Source organism: Trichomycterus rosablanca, chromosome 6, assembly GCF_030014385.1.
Source record: "Trichomycterus rosablanca isolate fTriRos1 chromosome 6, fTriRos1.hap1, whole genome shotgun sequence".
Lineage (NCBI taxonomy): Eukaryota > Metazoa > Chordata > Actinopteri > Siluriformes > Trichomycteridae > Trichomycterus > Trichomycterus rosablanca.
Genome location: NC_085993.1, coordinates 27,881,423 through 27,902,552, shown reverse-complemented (window position 1 = coordinate 27,902,552; position 21,130 = coordinate 27,881,423). Strand labels below are relative to the sequence as shown.

The 21,130-nt window shown below is 38.3% G+C and overlaps 1 protein-coding gene across 1 annotated transcript; it reads right to left on the bottom strand.

The window, feature by feature from the left end:
- Window positions 1-1,699: 1,699 nt before the first annotated feature.
- On the bottom strand, window positions 1,700-19,930 carry igfbp5a (insulin-like growth factor binding protein 5a). The gene is made up of 4 exons (XM_062996790.1): window positions 19,594-19,930; window positions 5,744-5,934; window positions 5,439-5,558; window positions 1,700-2,228 (listed from the first exon to the last, which is right to left on the bottom strand). The coding sequence occupies exons 1-4, from the start codon at window positions 19,928-19,930 to the stop codon at window positions 2,094-2,096; spliced, it is 783 nt and encodes a 260-aa protein (XP_062852860.1). The 3' UTR covers window positions 1,700-2,093.
- Window positions 19,931-21,130: the final 1,200 nt, after the last annotated feature.

Genomic DNA, 21,130 nt, shown 5'->3' with positions numbered 1-21,130 from the left:
TAGAATAGTTGGATTACAGCGTACATTTCATTAGTCCATTTTAAATGTACTTTGGCCATTTCTAAATGCCGTTTCTGGATGATGTTAACATATGGCCTCTGCTTGGTGTAGTAGAGTCATTTTGCATTCATTAATTTGCAACAGACAGATTTCTCCAGATTTTTTTTGCAGTTTGGTTAGGCTATTTACTGTCACAGATCCATCCAGCTCATAAACTGAACCTTTCATCAATGCTCCTTTTATACCCATTTGTATTAGCATTACATATTCCCCTTTGAACAGGTGTTATTCATCATTCCCCTTGCTCCTCAGTTTTACATTGCTTTTGTCCCAACTTTTTTAAACGTGTTACAGATATTAAATTGGTAATTTGCATATATTTACAAAAATCAATTAAGTTACGCCGCTCAGGGGGCGCAGCGGTAAAGTACGCCAGCGCACCAGAGTTGGGGTTTCAAATACATCGTATCGAATCTTAGCTCTGACTTTCCGACTGGGCTGGGCGGCAGCATGAACAACGATTGGCTGTTGTTCAGAGTTAAAAAAGTCGGGGTAAAAAAGTCAGATCATAGGTCCTCATAACTGGTGCTGTGGGGATTTGGCCCTCCATGCACATACCCGTCAGTGTATGACTCGTGCAGGTGAAAAATAGAGTCTGTACTGACTGTACGTGCCGGAGGGGGCGTATGTCAGTTGAGAGGCGTCCTCAGTCAGCGGTGAAGGGTTGAATCAGTATAGAGGATGCAATCAGGGTAATTGGACACGACTAGATTAGGGGAGAAAAATTGGGGGGAAAAGTGGGGAAAAAATAGAAAATTAAAAAAAAAAATCTATTAAGTTGATAAGGTAAAACATTAAACATCTTATTTTGTGCTGTTTTACAATACCTGTAAAAGACATTGTACACTTTACCCACTATCCCAGCTTTTTTGAAAATAGGTTTGTAGTTGTACTGTCTTTAAAGCTGCAGCATGTAACTTCTAAGATGCACATGCCTTTAAAAATTCTTGAAAAGAATGTGATTCAGATTCAAAAAAGCTAAAGGCAGCACATGCCTTATGTTGTTATTTAAATATTACCAAAAAATTAAACACACTGCAGCTTTAAAAGTTGAAGCACCAGCTGAGGAAATGGCAAACGTACAAAATGTTCTCGCTACACCAGTCCTGTTCTTTATCATCCAAATAACCTCTCATTCCTGGCTTTTCAAATTTGAATGTTCTCCTGAACTACGGAAGTCTGCTTTGAGTGTGTGTATTTTTCCTCTGTGGTCTCAATGTAAATTAGAATTCAAATGCATTCAAGTTGAAAAAAAGGCACTGAGATTTCCATAAGAACCCGAAGACCCCGAGTGTGCAGAGAGAAATGGCTAGTTGGCTTTGTCCCATTCTATGTTCAAATAGCTAATTTCCCCCTGTGACATAGCAGGCTATTGACGTATACCACACATTTGCATATTTTACAATCAAAGCTTATAACAACTTCTGCTGAGATGGAGAAAATGTGCCAGCTCATTCAATAGAGTGCTAACTGTTATGCTATACCCATACATTGAAATTGTTCTCAAAAAGACAAGCCTTTTGAGACTATAAGTTTACTTCCTGTAGTCAGCAACTGCTGACAGTCATTAAAAGGAAAGTTGATGAAACTTTTCTAACATTAGCACTGATCTTTCACGCTGCCGCTGGCATAGTACTTAGTATCTATGGACGAGTGCTCCAACCTACATAGACACAATGAGTTTAACCACCACTCATACATCATAAAGACGTCACAATAGATTTTAATATTGCTTTCTCTACTGGTGGTACTGAAATCTTTGCTGATTTGATATTACATCATATACAATATTTTAGTGCATTGACTTGTGAATATATAATGATTTTTGCTGACATTCGAGTCCCAGAGTCGAATGGTTCACAACAAATACATGAGCTATGAAAGGATACGAATGAGGTGCATACAGATTTCATGTCTACTTCAGTTTTACATTTCACCTAAGGACAGACTTTTCCAGATTATTTAAGTGATTGGCAGTAGATGGAATATGGCAGAAGATGGGTTTAGGGACATATCGCCAGGGTAGAGACCCCTCAGTCGTTGTTGTTGTTGCTTTCTGTGTCTTTGCACTGGAGGTCACCTCCACTGTAGTCGGTACCTGGCATCATGACTCCGTACTTGTCCACGCACCAGCAAATGCCTCGTTTACGCCCCCTGGAGGGCTTACACTAAAATAAATAAATAAAAAATATATATGAATAAATAAAGCATCACAGCGTCATATATCCATATGCAAAAAATATATATATTAATTCATTTTATTTAAAAAATAAATGTGCCAGATTCAAAAACAGATTACATTGATTACAACATTTTAAAATTGTTTTGTTGTTATGATTTAAAGCACCTTAAAGATGGGGCAGTAAGTTACAATTACAATGGCCCAATACCAGACATGGGCATATAAAGACATATTTGCATATTTCTTATAATTTTTTATTGGTGGAATAATAATAATAAAAAATGTGCTCCTTACTACTCTTTATCTAAACATTCTTTTATTTAGCTTAATCACAGTAGCTTCTTTTTTTGGCTGCTCCCCTTAGGGTCCTCCATCAATACACCTCCTCTTTAGCTTCCTGTCCTCCTCCTGTCCTCTATCCTTAGCACCCTTCTCCCGATAGAACTCTCATTCTTCCTCTGCACATGCCCAAACCATTTCAATCTCATCTCGCTAACTTTGACTAAGATATCATACCTGTAATGGCTATCTAATAAACTTGTTGCCAATCTTGTCCATCCACCCCCCAATGAGAATCTTAATATCATCTCTGCCACCTCTAGCTCCCCCTTCTTTTTTTTGTCATTGTCACTGCCTTCAAGCTATACACCATTCCAAGCCTCACTACTGTCATGGTAGCTTAATGCTTTCTAATTGAACAGATTTGGCACCAAACATGAAACTAGGAAGACAAGAAAGGAATTTGTATAGAATAACCCCAATGGTGATGACTGTCCATGTTACAGAGAGGAATGTATTATATGTTTAATTAGGACATAACTAAACTGTTAAAATGAAGTTTCATCTGCATCCACAAGGCAAGCTACATTGTGGAAAAGGGTTGCCAGATATCAGTTAGCTTATGTTAGCCTCCTAAAACAAGTTTACATTGTTCTATAGTCTACTGCTCTTTACACTTGGAGCCGGACTTTTCAAGCCCTTGTGAAAGTAGGAGGAGTTTAAAAGAAGGTGAGTCTGTGACAGCATTCTCCATGATACGCTAAAAACTAATATGCCATGGTAAACAACAGCAGTAATAACAACAAGACAGTTGTTGGTTTGCCCCACTGTGGCTGTTGAGGTGTTACATTTTATTTGTGTTTTTTATTATACTATTTTAATATAATCTATGGCAGCTGGGTTTTAATATGCCACTTTTATTGTCTCACTCCCGTGGTGATTCTGTTTGACCAATCAATGGTTGGCACTGGTTCTCTCCTCACCCATTTGGCCTGCTGTGGTACCTTTGGTCTGTTGTCAGGAAGGATATTTCCTGCACCGGTACTTAGGTACAGTAAGAGTAACATGGCAATGGAAACCATAGATGTAGTGGAAAAGGTGTGTTAGGGTTGGTGAAAAACACTACACCGATCAGGCATAACATTATGACCACCTTCCTAATATTGGGCACCCTGACTGGTCTGCGGCTATGCAGCCCCATACACAATAAACAGTGATGCACTGTGTATTCTGACACCTTTCTATCAGAACCAGCATTAACTTCTTCAGCAATTTGAGCTACAGTAGCTCGTCTGTTGGATCAGACCACACGGGCCAGCCTTTGCTCCCCACGTGCATCATTGAGTTTTGGCTGCCCATGGCCCTGTCGCCGATTTACCACTGTTCCTTCCTTGGACCACTTTTGATAGATACTGACCACTGCACTGCACTTAAAAAGCATTAGTGAAGGTGATTTGTGAAGTGTGATTTTACTTCACTTACAGTATTACCTGAATGCATTTTAAATAAAAGACAAATACATGTGTCTAATACTACAGAAGATAAATCTCATTATTTAAAGATATATTTTGACCACTGCTAAACCTCAGATCATAAAAAGGTTTACAACCAATGCCTATGCTGCCAAATATTGATAAAGATACCTGTGTACAATAAAAGGCCAAAAGTGGTAGACAGCTAACTTGAGCTTGTTGGTCATCCCATTCCAAAACTATATGTGAAGTTGCCACCCCTCAGCAGACAGACACACCCAGCTATCACAGTCTTTAATCTTCTAGGAAGGATTTTCACAATGTGTTTGTCTATGTGAATGTGTACCCACCCAGCAAACAGAGCATTTGCTCATTCAGCCAGGCCAGTGATGTTGAAAAGGTGACCTGACTCTCAAGTGATTTTCTAATTCATCCCAAAGATGGTTCTCCTCCACACCAGATTTTAAACCAATACAGTAGACCCTTGAGTTACGAACGTTTTACCATATGAACATTTTGGGTTACGAACGATCTTTTTCAACTTAATGTACGAACAAATTTCGAATTACAAACCGAAATTCGCGAAACACGTGATGTCACGAACAAGTTGACTCCGACCGTCTCTCTGTCTCTCTCTCTCTCTATATATATATACAGTGAGCAAACATTCAGACAGTGGATGGTGTTTTTCCGGTGTTTTCTTTATATTTTGTAAAATTCTATATTAAAATGTCCCCAGAGAAGGTGCAGAGAAAGCGTAGTTTTTTGTTGTTGTATAATTACTCCTGCCAGACAGAGGGGACATTGAGTAACAGAAAAGAAGGAAGTTATTCTTTCGTGAAATTGCACCTACAAAATACAAAACTATAAAAATAAAGAAGGAAATAATAGAGAAATATGAGAGTTATTGTTGTTTCTGGTAGATACAATGTATTATGGTGTATGGTACAGCACACATACTGTACTGAAATGTGATGTGTGTTTATGTACAGTACAGTACTACTGTGTATTGTTGTTTATTATTGTTTATTACAGGAATGTCTATTCTATAATTTAAGATTTAAGGGAAAATATAGTTGTATTTATAACAAAAAAGACATTAGAAAGGTTAGGTAAGGGGGTGGTTTGGGAGGTCTGGCATGGATTAATTCTATTTACATTATTTCTTATGGGGAAAAATAGGTTTAACTAATGAACACTTTGACTTAAGAACAGCCCTTCGGAATCAATTAAATTCGTAGGTCAAGGGTCCACTGTATTTGGAACTTCACTCTGTGTAAAAGGGAATCGTCACGCTGCTGCTGTATTCACAATTATTTAATTAATTATTTATTTAATTAATTATTTAATTAATTCTATTTTTTTTCATTTATCTATCATTTTTATTTGGTGTCAATAGGTGTACTTTTGGCCATACAGTGTACCAGTTATATATGACTTCCAACCTGTTTACGCTTGAAGAAGCCTTTTTTGTCACAGTTTGGTATATAGAGAGATAGGGCCATGATCCTGGGCATGTCCTTCATCCTCCGAACAATTACATCCAGCTTTCTTCGACAGAGCCCCTGTTCAGAGAAAAGAAACACATGTTTCACAAATGCACAAACTCTTGTACTGGTACACAATACACACCACAAAAAGATAAAATCAAACTTTGGTGCATGCTGATGACATGCTGTATATTTTTTTTTTTTCAAAAAGATGACAAAAGGCTTTGTTAAGACACATTGAAATGATCTCTAATGCTTACAATTTCAGGCTGAGGTTTCTCTATGCTGTGGGTGGGATAGTCCATATGGCCCATACTCCTAGACTTGGACTGAAGTCTTGTCCTGTCCTTACGAATAGCCAGGTCCTTCTTGTTGCTGATGTGGTCTTGAGGGAAAAGTGGGCGTTTGGCATGGGGATAGCGTCTCAGGACATCCTCTTGTGACTCTTGATCTGTGCAAAGACAAAACCAAATGATAAAACTAACTTGATAATAGCACAAATATTTCAATTGAGCAATATTAGCATAGAGTGAAGTTATAAAGCTTGACGGGTCATGAACTTATAGACAAATAAGCTACTATTTATGATGCCTATTTAAGGATATTTTTACTTTCAAACCAGAAAATAACATTTTAAAAGAAAACTTATTTAAATGTATCTATTAAGGTAAAAAAAGATTAAAAAAAAAGGTAGCCAATAACTAATTAAAACAATAAATACTTTTAATTGGTTAACATTTCAGTTTTTAAGCAGATTTTTTTTTTCTTCTTGTCATTACAAGGAAAATAAGTATCTGATTTTAAAATTGGAGATTTACAACCATCTGAATAACACATTTTTGAACCTGTGCTACAAGAATCAAAGTTTTCATACAGTTTTATTAATTATTATTCATGACTTTAACATTAGGGTCAGTAAAAAAGTACCAGCTAAAAATTTGCATGTTATGTATGAAACAGTCACATGAGACATACTGCAGGCCATGCAGTAAAAACTGCACCACTGTGTTCCATACACATGCAAATAAGCATCACACAGCTTGAACAGGGTGGACACATTAGACGTTCATTTCATTATATATTTATGTTTGAATTATCAAGGTTTTGTCAATTACTGATGGTTTGCATCTGATTTGGTATGCTTTCTTAAAACAGGTGCATCTTTAGGAGAGGTTGACATGTCACTGTATTTTTCTTTTGAAATGAGTTACTTTGTAACTGCAGAAATATTTTTAGTTCCCAGATTTTGGTTTGGGCATTTTACATATATTAGATTTATCATGTGATAAAACCTTAACAAGCTGCCATGCATGTTTGTCTCCTCCTTCAAATGTCTATTTCTTTAACAGCCATTTATGTTTCTGGATTAATGTACATTTTTGTTAGTATATAGGTTGATTAATTTTCATAGATATTCTTAATGAGAATGTATACATTAGAAAACATTAAGGGAAAGTAAAAACTGCAGTCATAAATTGTGCAGCCATTGCACCTCATCACCTTTGTACTATCCCTCTGTCTTGTTGTTTTAAACTATTCAAATAAGAATCCATGCTAGTTTGCTCAGTGTAATTTGAGAATGTACTGAAGAAGCATCAGGTAATGCACAACTAAACTGGGCAGATTACCAAGACAGTGTTTTTCACTCTGTATATTTTTAGTTACAATTAAACCTGTCCTATACTAAAATCCAGTCTAAAGATATTTTATATACTTTTTATAGTGGGACAGATACTGTGTCTTTGCACTGATGTGTAGTTGCAGAAAAGAGTGGTACATAAATGTACAGAACTCCATGAGCACATTACTTACTGTACTAAATAAGGCCAGATTATTCTTGTCACACTGTAAAAGATAGTTTGAAAAAGATTGTCTCATTTAAAATCACACACTGTGAGACATCAGAAAAACTTGCAAATATACCATCACATCATGTCATCAATTAAAACAAAAACCTAGCCAAATTAGTGGCAATGTTATGCTGAAAGAAAGCTTGATCTGAAAGTTAAAAAATCAGGATTTGGAGTTATTTGAGGGTGGGTTAAACAGGACATTCCTATTCTTATATGAATTCTTATGTCTTATGTCTTCTTAAATGAACATGAGATAAAATTTCCCAATCTTTTATCTGCTTTTTAATTGTAACAAGGTTCAGACTAACGTGTGTATTAGTATGAATCAATAAAAGTGATGAATTTGGTATTTTAAATGATCACTTGTTCATTGTTGTTTTACTGAATAATATCACAGTGATACTATCCTCTGTCATCCACCTATTGGTAAATTTTAGACAAGCCTCATAGCAGTGTCACACTGAGATGTAAATCCAAAATATCTGACATTTTTCCAACAGAATAAAGAACACTTAATACAAACCACTTAAAACTGGTTCTGAAATGTCTAAAATTAGGGTTTTGAATTGCCTTCATAAAGTTCTGACTTTAACACTTTTAAAAATGTGTGGACTGTCCTGAAAAAAGAAGACTGTAAAAGAAAGCCAATATATCTGGCTCAAAAATTTTGCAAAGTAGAGCGGACAAATGTCCAACCAAGTTAGTTTCAAATGCTTTTCAACAGCAATAAAAAGCAACTAATCAACTCAAACACTCACTCACTTTCTTAACCGCGTAGGGTTGCAGGGGGTTGCTGGAGCCTATCCAAGCTTTTCAATGGGCGCAAGGCACACAGTAACACCCTGGACTGAGCACCAATCCATCGCAGGGCAGACACACATACACAAACCCATTGACCTATAGGGCAATTCAGTGTCTGTAATTAACCTGACTGCATGTTTTTGGACTGTGGGAGGAAACCGGAGCTCCCGGAGGAAACCCACACAGACATGGGGAGACAATGCAAACTCCACACAGAAAGGACCTGGACCGCCCCGCCTGTGGATTGAACCCAGGACCTTCTTGCTGTGAGGCGACAGTGCTACCCACTTAGCCACCATGCCGCCCTCAACTCAAACAGCTAGGGGAAATATGACTAAATATTAGGTGAGCCATATGTATATTTTTGTATTTAGTCATTTTCAATTTCCTGTTGCAATTCCTCTGCCACTCTCACAAACCACCTGCAGACCAGGGCCCACCCCTTCTGATATGTTCAGTCACCAGCTGCTTTTTCTTAGCTGTCAGCAGTGGATTCTCACAGAGAACTGTACCACATATGAAGTGGCATACTATGCTCTTTGTAAATCATCCACCACTCACTGCAGGCCCCCTGACCAGAAAGCAGAGGCCACATTTTTGCAGCAGTAATGAGGAAAACCCTATCTGTCCCTCCTTTCCTCAGACACTGTGGATTGCGCCTGTTGGGTGCCCAGACAGGCTGGTAACACCACTGAGATTCAAACTAAAGAGCCTGAATTTTACTTAGTGGTGAGCTAGCACATAAGATCGCGGAGCCACTTAAATGCTGTCTTATTTTTAAACAAACTATAATAAACAACTTGTTTTTTGGACAATGTGTTCCAATCATTTAATCAATTAAAATCCCCAAAAATGCCATGTTAAACAGTGCAGTAAATAAAGTCCTGTTTTGTTACTCTTTGTTTCTGTTTTTGTTCATCTTTGCCACTAGTGTGTGTTATCAAATTAATTTGATTTTGTGCATTTTTGGGAGTAAATATATTTGAATAAAAAAAATGAAAAGCTTAATTTAACCCCTTTTACATAGGAACTGCTTTTCTGGGAATCAACACATATTTTAACAAGTTTAATAAAATGTCCAACTTATGGCATACAGTGGGGGAAATAAGTATTTGATCCCCTGCTGATTTTGTAAGTTTACCCCCTTACAAAGACTTGAACAGTCTATAATTTTTATGGAAGGTTTATTTTAATAGAGAGAGACAGAATATCAACAAAAAATCCAGAAAAAAAACATTGAATAAAAGTTATAAATTAATTTGTATTTAATTAAGGGAAATAAGTATTTGATCCCCTACCAACCAGCAAGAATTCTGACCCCCACAGACCGGTTATGTGCCCATGAGGCACACAAATTAGTCCTGTCCCTGTATAAAAGACTCCTGTCACAGAATCAGTTTCTTCCGTTCAAATCTCTCGACCACCATGGGCAAGACCAAAGAGCTATCAAAGGACGTCAGGGACAAGATTGTAGACCTGCACAAGGCTGGAATGGGCTACAAGACCATCAGCAAGAAGCTTGGTGAGAAAGAGACCACTGTTGGTGCGATAATTCGAAAATGGAAGAAATACAAGATCACAGTCAATCACCCTCACTCTGGAGCTCCATGCAAGATCTCACCTGGTGGGGTAAGAATGATTCTGAGAAAGGTGAGGTCAGTCCAGAATTACACGGGAGGAGCTTGTCAATGATCTCAAGGGAGCTGGGAGCACAGTCCCCAAGAAAACCATTAGTAACACACTTCGCCGTAATGGATTGAGATCCTGCAGTGCTCGCAAAGTCCCTTTGCTCAAGAAGGCTCATGTACAGGCCCGTCTGAAGTTTGCCAATGAACACCTGAATGATTCAGAGAAAGCTTGGGAGAATGTGATATGGTCAGATGAGACCAAAATTGAGCTCTTTGGCATCAACTCCACTCGCCGTGTTTAGAGGCAAAGAAATGCCCGGTGGGGATGGTGTTCTTGGGGTCATATCCAGCATTTCTCTGCTCCCAGCTCCCTTGAGATCATTGACAAGCTCCTCCCGTGTAATTCTGGACTGACCTCACCTTTCTCAGAATCATTCTTACCCCACGAGGTGAGATCTTGCATGGAGCTCCAGAGTGAGGGTGATTGACTGTGATCTTGTATTTCTTCCATTTTCGAATTATCGCACCAACAGTGGTCTCTTTCTCACCAAGCTTCTTGCTGATGGTCTTGTAGCCCATTCCAGCCTTGTGCAGGTCTACAATCTTGTCCCTGACGTCCTTTGATAGCTCTTTGGTCTTGCCCATGGTGGTCGAGAGATTTGAACGGAAGAAACTGATTCTGTGACAGGTGTCTTTTATACAGGGACAGGACTAATTTGTGTGCCTCATGGGCACATAACCGGTCTGTGGGGGTCAGAATTCTTGCTGGTTGGTAGGGGATCAAATACTTATTTCCCTTAATTAAATGCAAATTAATTTATAACTTTTATTTAATGTTTATTCTATCTCTCTCTGTTAAAATAAACCTTCCATAAAAATTATAGACTGTTTAAGTCTTTGTAAGGGGGTAAACTTACAAAATCAGCAGGGGATCAAATACTTATTTCCCCCACTGTACATACTTTTAGCTATTGTGTATATTACAGTTTGCTGTTATAACAGTATCTACTGTTAGAGTAATAATGTAAAAAAACTACAGCTGTAATGAACCTGACCAAAAGAAAACACATATATTTTTGTCCCATGTACAAGGTGGAGGATGGTTGAAACACTTTTCTAAGAAGCACTTGACATTTGCTCTAGATTATAGCATTTTGGGCAACCAAGCCATCCTCATGTCAGCAAACTGTTTGCCAGAAGAAAGCTTATTTTTCAATTTAACCAAAATTGTAAGTGCCTGGTGTTCACTGTAAACAAAAACAAAGCTTTTGGGAGCATTTACCTATAGTAAACAATCTGTGATGTTTTGGGGCTTTTGCCATATTTGCCTTTTTGTTCGTTTTGCTTAGCAGTGATTTTCTTCTTACAGATCTCTCCTTAGTCTCATTCTAATGGTAAAATCATAAGTGCCAAACAAGGGCTGCAGTTCACTAGTGTATTTGGGTGGTTGGTGAGGCACACCAGGAGAAGCCCTGCATCTGTGAGGTTATAATATATAAACCCAAATTAGAGAATACTTTCCCAAGATAAAACAATACTGTGTCCAAGGAGCTACAAACAAAAAGAAAACGGGATTACTAAACAAGTGGCCAAAATAATGGAAAACAAAAACAAAATAAACTAAAACAAAATCTGCATCTTAAAGTAGAGAGGTAATAAAACAGATAGGCAGTTAAAACCGTATAGGTTTGTACACAACAACTGTAGTTATATAGTGATCTGAAATCACTTTTGCCCATGTGCAAATTTAAGTACGGCCCAGGACTTAATTTTGGTCACTGTTGCAGCACAGTTAATAAAAATGGTTTACAAGCAGTGCCTTAAAGCTTGTCAGAAGAAAATTATTACACAATAAGTTGAGATGCTGGCAAACAATTCTGCAAAAATACAAGTGAACACTTAATAGAATGCCTTTATTTGTCATATATACATATGCAGGTGTGCAGAACAACAAAATTCTTTCTTTGCATATCCACGCTTGTTTGGAAGCTGGAGTCAGCCATTGCACGCCACCCCTGAAGCTGAGAGAGTTAAGGGCCTTGTTCAAGGGCCCAACAGTGGCTGCATGGCAGAGCTGAGATTCGAACTCTCAACCTTTCAATTGATAGCCCAAAGCACTACCCACTAGGCTACCACTGTCCTTGGCCACTGTTAATCTAAGTAGCTAATGAGCTTTTTTGTAATTGTAGTGATTCTGTACTTATTTTTTCACCTTTTCTTTGCATTTGTGCATTTGACTTGACACTACATACTACACACATATGCTTATATATATATATAAATATATAAGTATGTATGTGTATAAATAAATATCCTAACTTTTTCCTCACAATTAATTTCCATTTTTGTTCATTACATCTCACAACTTCAGTTTAAAAGTAATTTTTTCAGGTTTATTTGTTTAGTTATATAAGCTCCATCTCTCAGTACTGTTCCAATGAAGTTCAAATGTCCATATGTTTAAATATTCAAAAAGACAAAGGTTCTCATGGGGTGTCCTAACTTTTTCACATGACTATACATACAGTGTATCACAAAAGTGAGTACACCCCTCACATTTCTGCAGATATTTAAGTATATCTTTTCATGGGACAACACTGACAAAATGACACTTTGACACAATGAAAAGTAGTCTGTGTGCAGCTTATATAACAGTGTAAATTTATTCTTCCCTCAAAATAACTCAATATACAGCCATTAATGTCTAAACCACCGGCAACAAAAGTGAGTACACCCCTAAGAGACTACACCCCTAAATGTCCAAATTGAGCACTGCTTGTCATTTTTCCTCCAAAATGTCATGTGATTTGTTAGTGTTACTAGGTCTCAGGTGTGCATAGGGAGCAGGTGTGTTCAATTTAGTAGTACAGCTCTCACACTCTCTCATACTGGTCACTGAAAGTTCCAACATGGCACCTCATGGCAAAGAACTCTCTGAGGATCTTAAAAGACGAATTGTTGCGCTACATGAAGATGGCCAAGGCTACAAGAACATTGCCAACACCCTGAAACTGAGCTGCAGCACAGTGGCCAAGATCATCCAGCGTTTTAAAAGAGCAGGGTCCACTCAGAACAGACCTCGCGTTGGTCGTCCAAAGAAGCTGAGTGCACGTGCTCAGCGTCACATCCAACTGCTGTCTTTGAAAGATAGGCGCAGGAGTGCTGTCAGCATTGCTGCAGAGATTGAAAAGGTGGGGGGTCAGCCTGTCAGTGCTCAGAACATACGCCGCACACTACATCAAATTGGTCTGCATGGCTGTCACCCCAGAAGGAAGCCTCTTCTGAAGTCTCTACACAAGAAAGCCCGCAAACAGTTTGCTGAAGACATGTCAACAAAGGACATGGATTACTGGAACCATGTCCTATGGTCTGATGAGACCAAGATTAATTTGTTTGGTTCAGATGGTCTCAAGCATGTGTGGCAGCAATCAGGTGAGGAGTACAAAGATAAGTGTGTCATGCCTACAGTCAAGCATGGTGGTGGGAATGCCATGGTCTGGGGCTGCATGAGTGCAGCAGGTGTTGGGGAGTTACATTTCATTGAGGGACACATGAACTCCAATATGTACTGTGAAATACTGAAGCAGAGCATGATCCCCTCCCTCCGGAAACTGGGTCGCAGGGCAGTGTTCCAGCATGATAATGACCCCAAACACACCTCTAAGACGACCACTGCTTTATTGAAGAGGCTGAGGGTAAAGGTGATGGACTGGCCAAGCATGTCTCCAGACCTAAACCCAATAGAACATCTTTGGGGCATCCTCAAGCGGAAGGTGGAGGAGCGCAAAGTCTCGAATATCCGCCAGCTCCGTGATGTCGTCATGGAGGAGTGGAAAAGCATTCCAGTGGCAACCTGTGAAGCTCTGGTAAACTCCATGCCCAGGAGAGTTAAGGCAGTTCTGGGAAATAATGGTGGCCACACAAAATATTGACACTTCAGGAACTTTCACTAAGGGGTGTACTCACTTTTGTTGCCGGTGGTTTAGACATTAATGGCTGTATATTGAGTTATTTTGAGGGAAGAATAAATTTACACTGTTATATAAGCTGCACACAGACTACTTTTCATTGTGTCAAAGTGTCATTTTGTCAATGTTGTCCCATGAAAAGATATACTTAAATATCTGCAGAAATGTGAGGGGTGTACTCACTTTTGTGATACACTGTATATACATACAGTATATGTGTGTGTGTCTGTGTGTACATGTGTGTGTGTGTGTGTGTGTGTGTGTGCCCCATGAGGATCAATAAAGGAATCTTATTTATCTGTTAACTGACCATGAGCATGTTGGACATCCAATTCCAAAACCATGAGCATTAGTATGGTGTCAACACCCACATTACAGCTATAACAGCCTTCAATTTTCCAGGAAAGCTTTTCACAAGATTTTGGAAACAAGATCTGGCTCTGATGTTAGAAGAGTTGGTGTGGTGCTCAATGGATGCTCGAATTTATCCCAAAGGAGTAAGGCTGAGGGACACATACTGGAGCTTTCTGCAAAGTGTTTCCACAAAATTAGAAGCATAAAATGTATTGTATATTACTTATTTAAGTGTAAACAATAAATAATAGTATAATAAATGTGAATATTAAAAGTACTACTACTACTAAGTCTACTGACATCTGTATGTTTACGAAACTTTAAATATTCAACTATGTGATTTAAACTAAGAAGATGAAGACTTTTTTTTTCTATTTATTTAATAAAATAAAAATAAACCCTAGGTTAATATTAACCAACTATGTGGCAAAAATAAAGCTCTGTCTCCATAAAATATAGAGTAAGTTAGTCAGCCTTGTGATGGGCTGGGGCCAATTAATCGTACCCACTGCAACCCTGAATAGCATAAAGCGGTGGTAAAACAGACAATGAATAAATGAATGAATAATTTGAGTCAAATGTATATTTGTATGTAATTTGTATAGCACTTTTTGCAATTAACACTTACTGAACACTTACTAAAAACCCTTAATGAGCAAGTAGATGGCGACAGTGGCAAGGTAAAATTCCATGAATATTATAAGAAAGAAATGGCCCTTTAGGTTTTCTAAACCCTTAACCTGTTTAGTGCTGAAAACACAAGCAAAACAAAGGCTCAGTTCATCTGATTCATCTGATGTTCTTATTTGAACTGAAAATGAACTGATTTTAGAAAATTAAGAGTTTTTTTATGAGGTTTAGGAACAGAAATGATTATCTTTTTATTTATTTATGACGATGCTTACCTTTATAGATGCTTATTATTTAATTACAGCTGTTACTGAATACTGCTGAATTTCCTGCATTTTTTGTGACGGCTTCTCTCTATCATTTTAATAATTAATCTAAAAGCAAGCTTACCTAGATCTAGTTAAATTTTCTGTAGCATTTTGTTTGACATAGTTATTTCTGGCACTAAATGTTTAAAAATTTTGTATAGAGGGTAATAAATCTTTAACATTTGACACATTATAAACCTGCTCTAGAAAAATCATTCAGTTATGTGGACAGAGAGAGAATTTCGAAAACACAGGCAAGGCGCTTGCTTCATTATTACAAAACCACAAATAACCAAGAAGAATGTAGTTTCATCATTCTGTAATCAGTCAAGCCAGCAAGATCAACTTTATCACTTCCTTGAATCCTGATAAAGTCGACTGCTAGCAAGAGCTACAGTCCAGGCCTTGAAACTGAAGGCCGGGATGACAGATGCCCAGTTAAATTTTTCAAAACACCCCTATCCTCCCACACCAGCTCTGTGTCCAGCTGTACAGTTTGAGTAATCAGGGCCTGACCTCCCTTTTATTTCTCCCCGTCACATGTAAAAAAGTCATGGAAACAGGGCTATACCATATGAGCAAATCTCCCAGGCCCTTTTTGACACCATTGCTGGCTCACTTTTTTTTAATCGTCTGCTGGGTCATCTGGCAAGTTTTTTTTTTGCTAAAGGGTTAGTTTTGATGTCTTGATAAGATATCATTGTGCTCCTAATTTGGGACTATTGTTCTCAGAATATATGTTAATCTGCCCTAACTGAAGAGTTTAATCTGTTTTAAAGCCTTTTCACCATGCAGAGGCTCATACGGTGCAAGTTAGCTGAATCACCATAGAGCAAATATCAAACATATATGCATGTAATGAGAAAATGAAAAAGAATTTAGGGGCAAATTGTATATTTGCACAAGCCACTAAAGTTATTTTACACCAAACCTGTCAAACGCTTTGTGTGCAAGGGCACAGTCATGCTGGAACAGAAAAGGGCCTGTACCAAACTATTGCCATAATGCTGGAACTCTCAAACATCAAAGCTTCGCAACAACAACTAGAATAAGAAAGAAGATCAGAAAGAGTCCTAACTGTCATGTACTTCTCCTTCCAGGTCATTTATAGGGCATTTTAAAACAGAGAAAGCCAAGCATTCAGTAGCATCATAATCATGCTGTGATTATATGGATTATCTGATTTTGCACAAACATGTAGAGTCCATGCGATTCTGTCAGCAGCAAAAGAGGACACATCAACACATATCAAGCACGATGGAGTTCTGAAATGTGTGTATTTTTTAATATTCTACTCTTAACTCTGTTTCAATGATTATATTATTTGTAAAGAAAGCATGAAACAATGAACAGGATAAAGCGGTGGTAAAACAGACAAATAATAAATGAACGAATAATTCAAGTCGGTATATTCGTACATAAAGCCCTGACTGTATATATAACATACAGTGTTCTTTTTATTTTCTGTTTACACTGGTTTAAAGGCTTCAGCAATAGACCTTCACTGGTGTTTGAATACAAAACAAGCATAACTAAAGTAGTTTTTTTCATCAGCTGGCTGAAGCAGTGACCAAAGCAAACAACGCAGTCTACATATTCACATTACAGTAATACCAGACCTATACAATAAATGAACTAGTTGTATGTCCAAGTATCAGAAGCCACAGGTTAAGACTCCAGAGGACACCTTCAGATGTCTTCTGGAGTCTTAACCTGTGGCTTCTGATACTATATATATATATATTATATAAAACAAAATTCCTGCTTGCCCATTTGGTGCTTTCGCCAGTGGACAGAGGCATGGGCACCTTGACTGGCCTGCAACCATACAACCCAACACAGAAAGGTTTGATGTACTGTGTGTTGTGACACATTCCCCTATATTACTAGTATTAAAATGGTTTGTCTGTACCAGATGTGATAGGTTTGGTTATCTGCTGGCATGAGCAATGGAGAATAAACACACAGGGCATAACATGACTCCCTTTTTGCTGCAGAGCTCTGTGTGCGAATCCAGTGCTGGCTGGTGTAAGGAAGTGGCTGATGACTGCACACGTGTCAGGGACTACAAAAGCTACGCAATACTTCTTTAAAATAGTGATTGAAAACTTTTTCTTCCAATAATGTACATTTTAAACTCATCTTTGTTTTTGCTAAAATAGATTTTTATGGTAAAATTTAGACATACAAAATTGGAAAACGTGTATATGTACACGACAAATACAAATAAGGTTAAATATTTGCCCCTTCCCCCAACTCACCTAAACTTGTCAGTTTGTTAAAGCACACTGTAACATTTGGGACTGTGAAGACATCTCAGGTAGAAATGTCTTTCTGCAAGCAACTAGGAGAAGAACATTTTGCAGCATCAGGTTTTCTGCACACTTCTTGGGAAAGAAATAAGGAAAAATGGGAACAAATAGAGGTACAATCTACAGGGCCCAAACTGCCAAAATTATGTCTGGCTGTGTTTAATTAGCCAAACTGGCTTAACAAATAAATGTAGCCATGCTAACAAACAAATGTAGTTTAGTTGCTAAGTGGGGCCAGACAATGTAGCAGAATAAAGATCCAAAATATTAAAACAAGTCCACATTTGAATGACTCAGAACAAACTGAAGTTAATTTTGGGTTGGTCCTGACATGAGCTTAGTAGAAATTCTGTGGCGTGACTAGAAACAAACTGTTTGTGCCCAAACAGAGAATTTAGTTGCTGTCGTTGCTGTGCTGGTGGTCTGGTTAATACTATATATGGACGCTATGGACGTTTCCTACAGAAAACATTTTGACACAGAACTGGTGGCAATTAGAGCAGATGTCTCTGGTATATGTTGGATCTCTGAATATACACCCACAGAGAATGGATCCTTGCAGGTACTTTAAATGACAAGGGTTTTATTTAGAAAAATTTTAGAAACTTTTAAAGGGATAAAGTTGAAGAACATACAGAAGGAAAACTGCTATACCTGGTTCTTTTTAAAGTGTTTAAAGTTTTAAACCTCATAAGTAGGACTTGTTAACTATTCACAGTATACACTCGTTTAGGAAAAACATTAAAAGAATATAGTTTGACAATGGAGTTAGCAACAGAAAGACCAACATCCCTATGACACATGGTATATCCAAGACCTTTTAATAAACATACACTATTAGAAATAAATGTTGTCTTTAGCATTCTGTGTATAGATCATTGGCTCATTTGCTGCCTAAATGACTTATACAGAATAAGGTTAATGGTTAGTGGTTTTAGGTTAACAATTTTACGTATAGAACCCCCTTAATAAAGATTTGCCTTAAATATGTGTATTTTTTAACGACTTGTGTAGAGTAGAAGCCAGATTTTATTGGGTTTTAAATTAGAAATCACAGATTCCCTTTTTAAACATACTAGTCCATGAAGGTCTTTGTAATTTGCTAATGAGCTGGATCAGGTGTGCTAAATTAGGAAGAATGCCAAACACTGCAGCACTGTGGCCAACCACAAGTGGAGCCTGACACATGTTATTTAAATAGACTAATGCTGCATAAGAAATGAGCTACAGTCAGCTTCAGAACTACTGGCTAGAAAAAGTTACTTCTTATATTAAACATTGCAACTTAAGTAAAATATGTTTTTTTAAACAAAAGCACGATATTTTTTAACAATTTATTTTTGTGAATTCAAGTGTTTGAAAAGTTATCTATGACTTCCCATTTTACTGGGTACAGATATAATATGACACAACAGTTACATTAAAGTTGTTAATCACAACTGGTAATATTTGAAAATAAAATAACCAGAGTTGAAAGTGAAACATCCGAAGGACTATGAATATAATAAGTATATTTGTCCCTTCAAAACACAGTGAGGACAATGGTTAGAGAGGCAAAAAATCCTCCAAGGATCACAGGTTGAAAACTGCAGGAGATTTTTATTTACAAAACTCATAATTACACACAGATATGCCATCAAACTATTTTGAAAACATGCCAGCATTTTTTGTTCTGTCTTAACACAAACATATGCATCTGAAGTTCACCAGGCATTTCTAAAAATTCTGGAACCAATTCTCTGGCTCTTTAAAGTTCTTATATGCTAAGACATTAAAAGAACCTTAAATACATTATGAAGAATTGGACAATTTGGGATGCTGTGGGGCCTTTTTCTCGGTAAGGCCATAAAAACATTGTTAGGATAATTGAGTCTATAAACAACCAGGGCATTTAAAAAAATATCCAGCTGCATCTTCCAAAAAGCTGTGACTGGGTCATGATTGATAAACAATAATCCAAAACAGATTTTTAAAGATTTTGCCCTGGTCATTCCAGTACACCAATGTAGACTCTATAGTGCACTAGACTATAAACTTGTGGACCAAGCTAGAGAGGAGAGTACATGATCTGAAAGATTGTGCATCCAAACTGTTCTTAGATTCTATGCTGAGCATTTTTCAACTACATGAAGCATTACAGGCGAAAACTGTGATGACCTTTCATGTCTATGTTCATCAAGGGTGCCAATAATTTTGGATATTTCATGCAGATTAAACAACTTGATTCTACAGGGTCAGGAATGTGTAGGAACTCACCCCGGGTCGGCTTGTACCCCTTCTCGTTCATGCACACCCCCTTGCCATGCAGCAGCGCGTGCAGCGGTTTCTCCTCTCCTGCGCGCGGTAGGCAGCGCAGTCCCGCAGCGCACGTGCCCGTGTAGACGCCGCACGCGTGGCCCTCCTGCAGCGCGCAGGTCAGACAGCAGCCGCAGCCCGGTTCCTTCACAGCCTCGCATCCGACTGGCACCGGTGGGCACATGGACAGCGCCTTCTGATCACACGGCTCACACGGCACGTACGAGGCCAGGCATGCGGGCACCAAAGCGATCAAGACGCACGCACTCAAAAGCGTCTTTCTTTTCTCTCCGTCCATGGCGCAGTGAGCTGACAAAACCAACTGGATCACTGGATGTTAATAATGAGTCCCGAAAGCTCAAACCTTCAGTGGTGAATCAATGCAATGTCCGAGTGAAACGATTCAGAACGATGGATGGATGGAAATGCAAATGAACGAAATGCGAATGCGTCAACCCTACGCTCTCAGTTCTACTATTGAAAACGCCGGCGCTCCAGTAATCCACAGTCCAGCAGCGCTGTCAAACTGAATGATCTCTGTGCTTCCTTTCCAAATGACACCAGTGAGCCAGTGAGTTCCGGGAATCCACTTTTGGATGCGAAGAGCTCAGCACATGTTCAGTGGTGAAGGGGAGGCGCGCTCCACTCCATTTAAACCTCCGACTCCCGGGGCGGATCCTGCAGAGAGCATCGTTCCACTCTGCCATGCAAACTTACGCTGGCGTATCTCTGCCACTAATAAACCAAAATAAACCCTGTAGTATTAAAAGGATGTCGTTAAAACTGAACATTAAGTCGTTTTTTACGAAAAAGTATGTTGTTTTTACGAGAAAGTATGTCGTTACAACATCTTGTTTTTACAAGAAAAGTGTCATTAAAAGGACATAATATGTTCTACTACTTTAACACAATAGGCTACAAAAGGCATCTGGTTCATATAAAACTACCAAGTAACAATAATTAAACTACAAATTTTTGCTAGTTGCTAGTAAGTACAATATTTATGCACATAAACCTTGATTGTTTTGCATTTGTTCTTTTACGAACCAAGAAATTGATAAAATAGATGGTTTCAAGATAACACTTGACCTGCAGCCTGTTTGGCCAGACACAGAAGAAAAGTGTGACCGCTGATGCATATCACATTCTGGACAGTGGTAGCCTAGTGGGTAGAGCGTTGGGCTATCAACCGGAAGATTGGCGGTTCAAATCCAGGCTCTGCTAAGCATCCACTGTTGGGTCCTTGAGCAAGACCCTTGAGTGCCGTAAGGTGGCTGACCCTGCGCTCTGACCCCAGCTTCCAAACAAGCTGGGATATGCGAAGAAAGAATTTCATTGTACTGTACACCTGTATATGTACAGTGTATCACAAAAGTGAGTACACCCCTCACATTTCTGCAGATATTTAAGTATATCTTTTCATGGGACAACACTGACAAAATGACACTTTGACACAATGAAAAGTAGTCTGTGTGCAGCTTATATAACAGTGTAAATT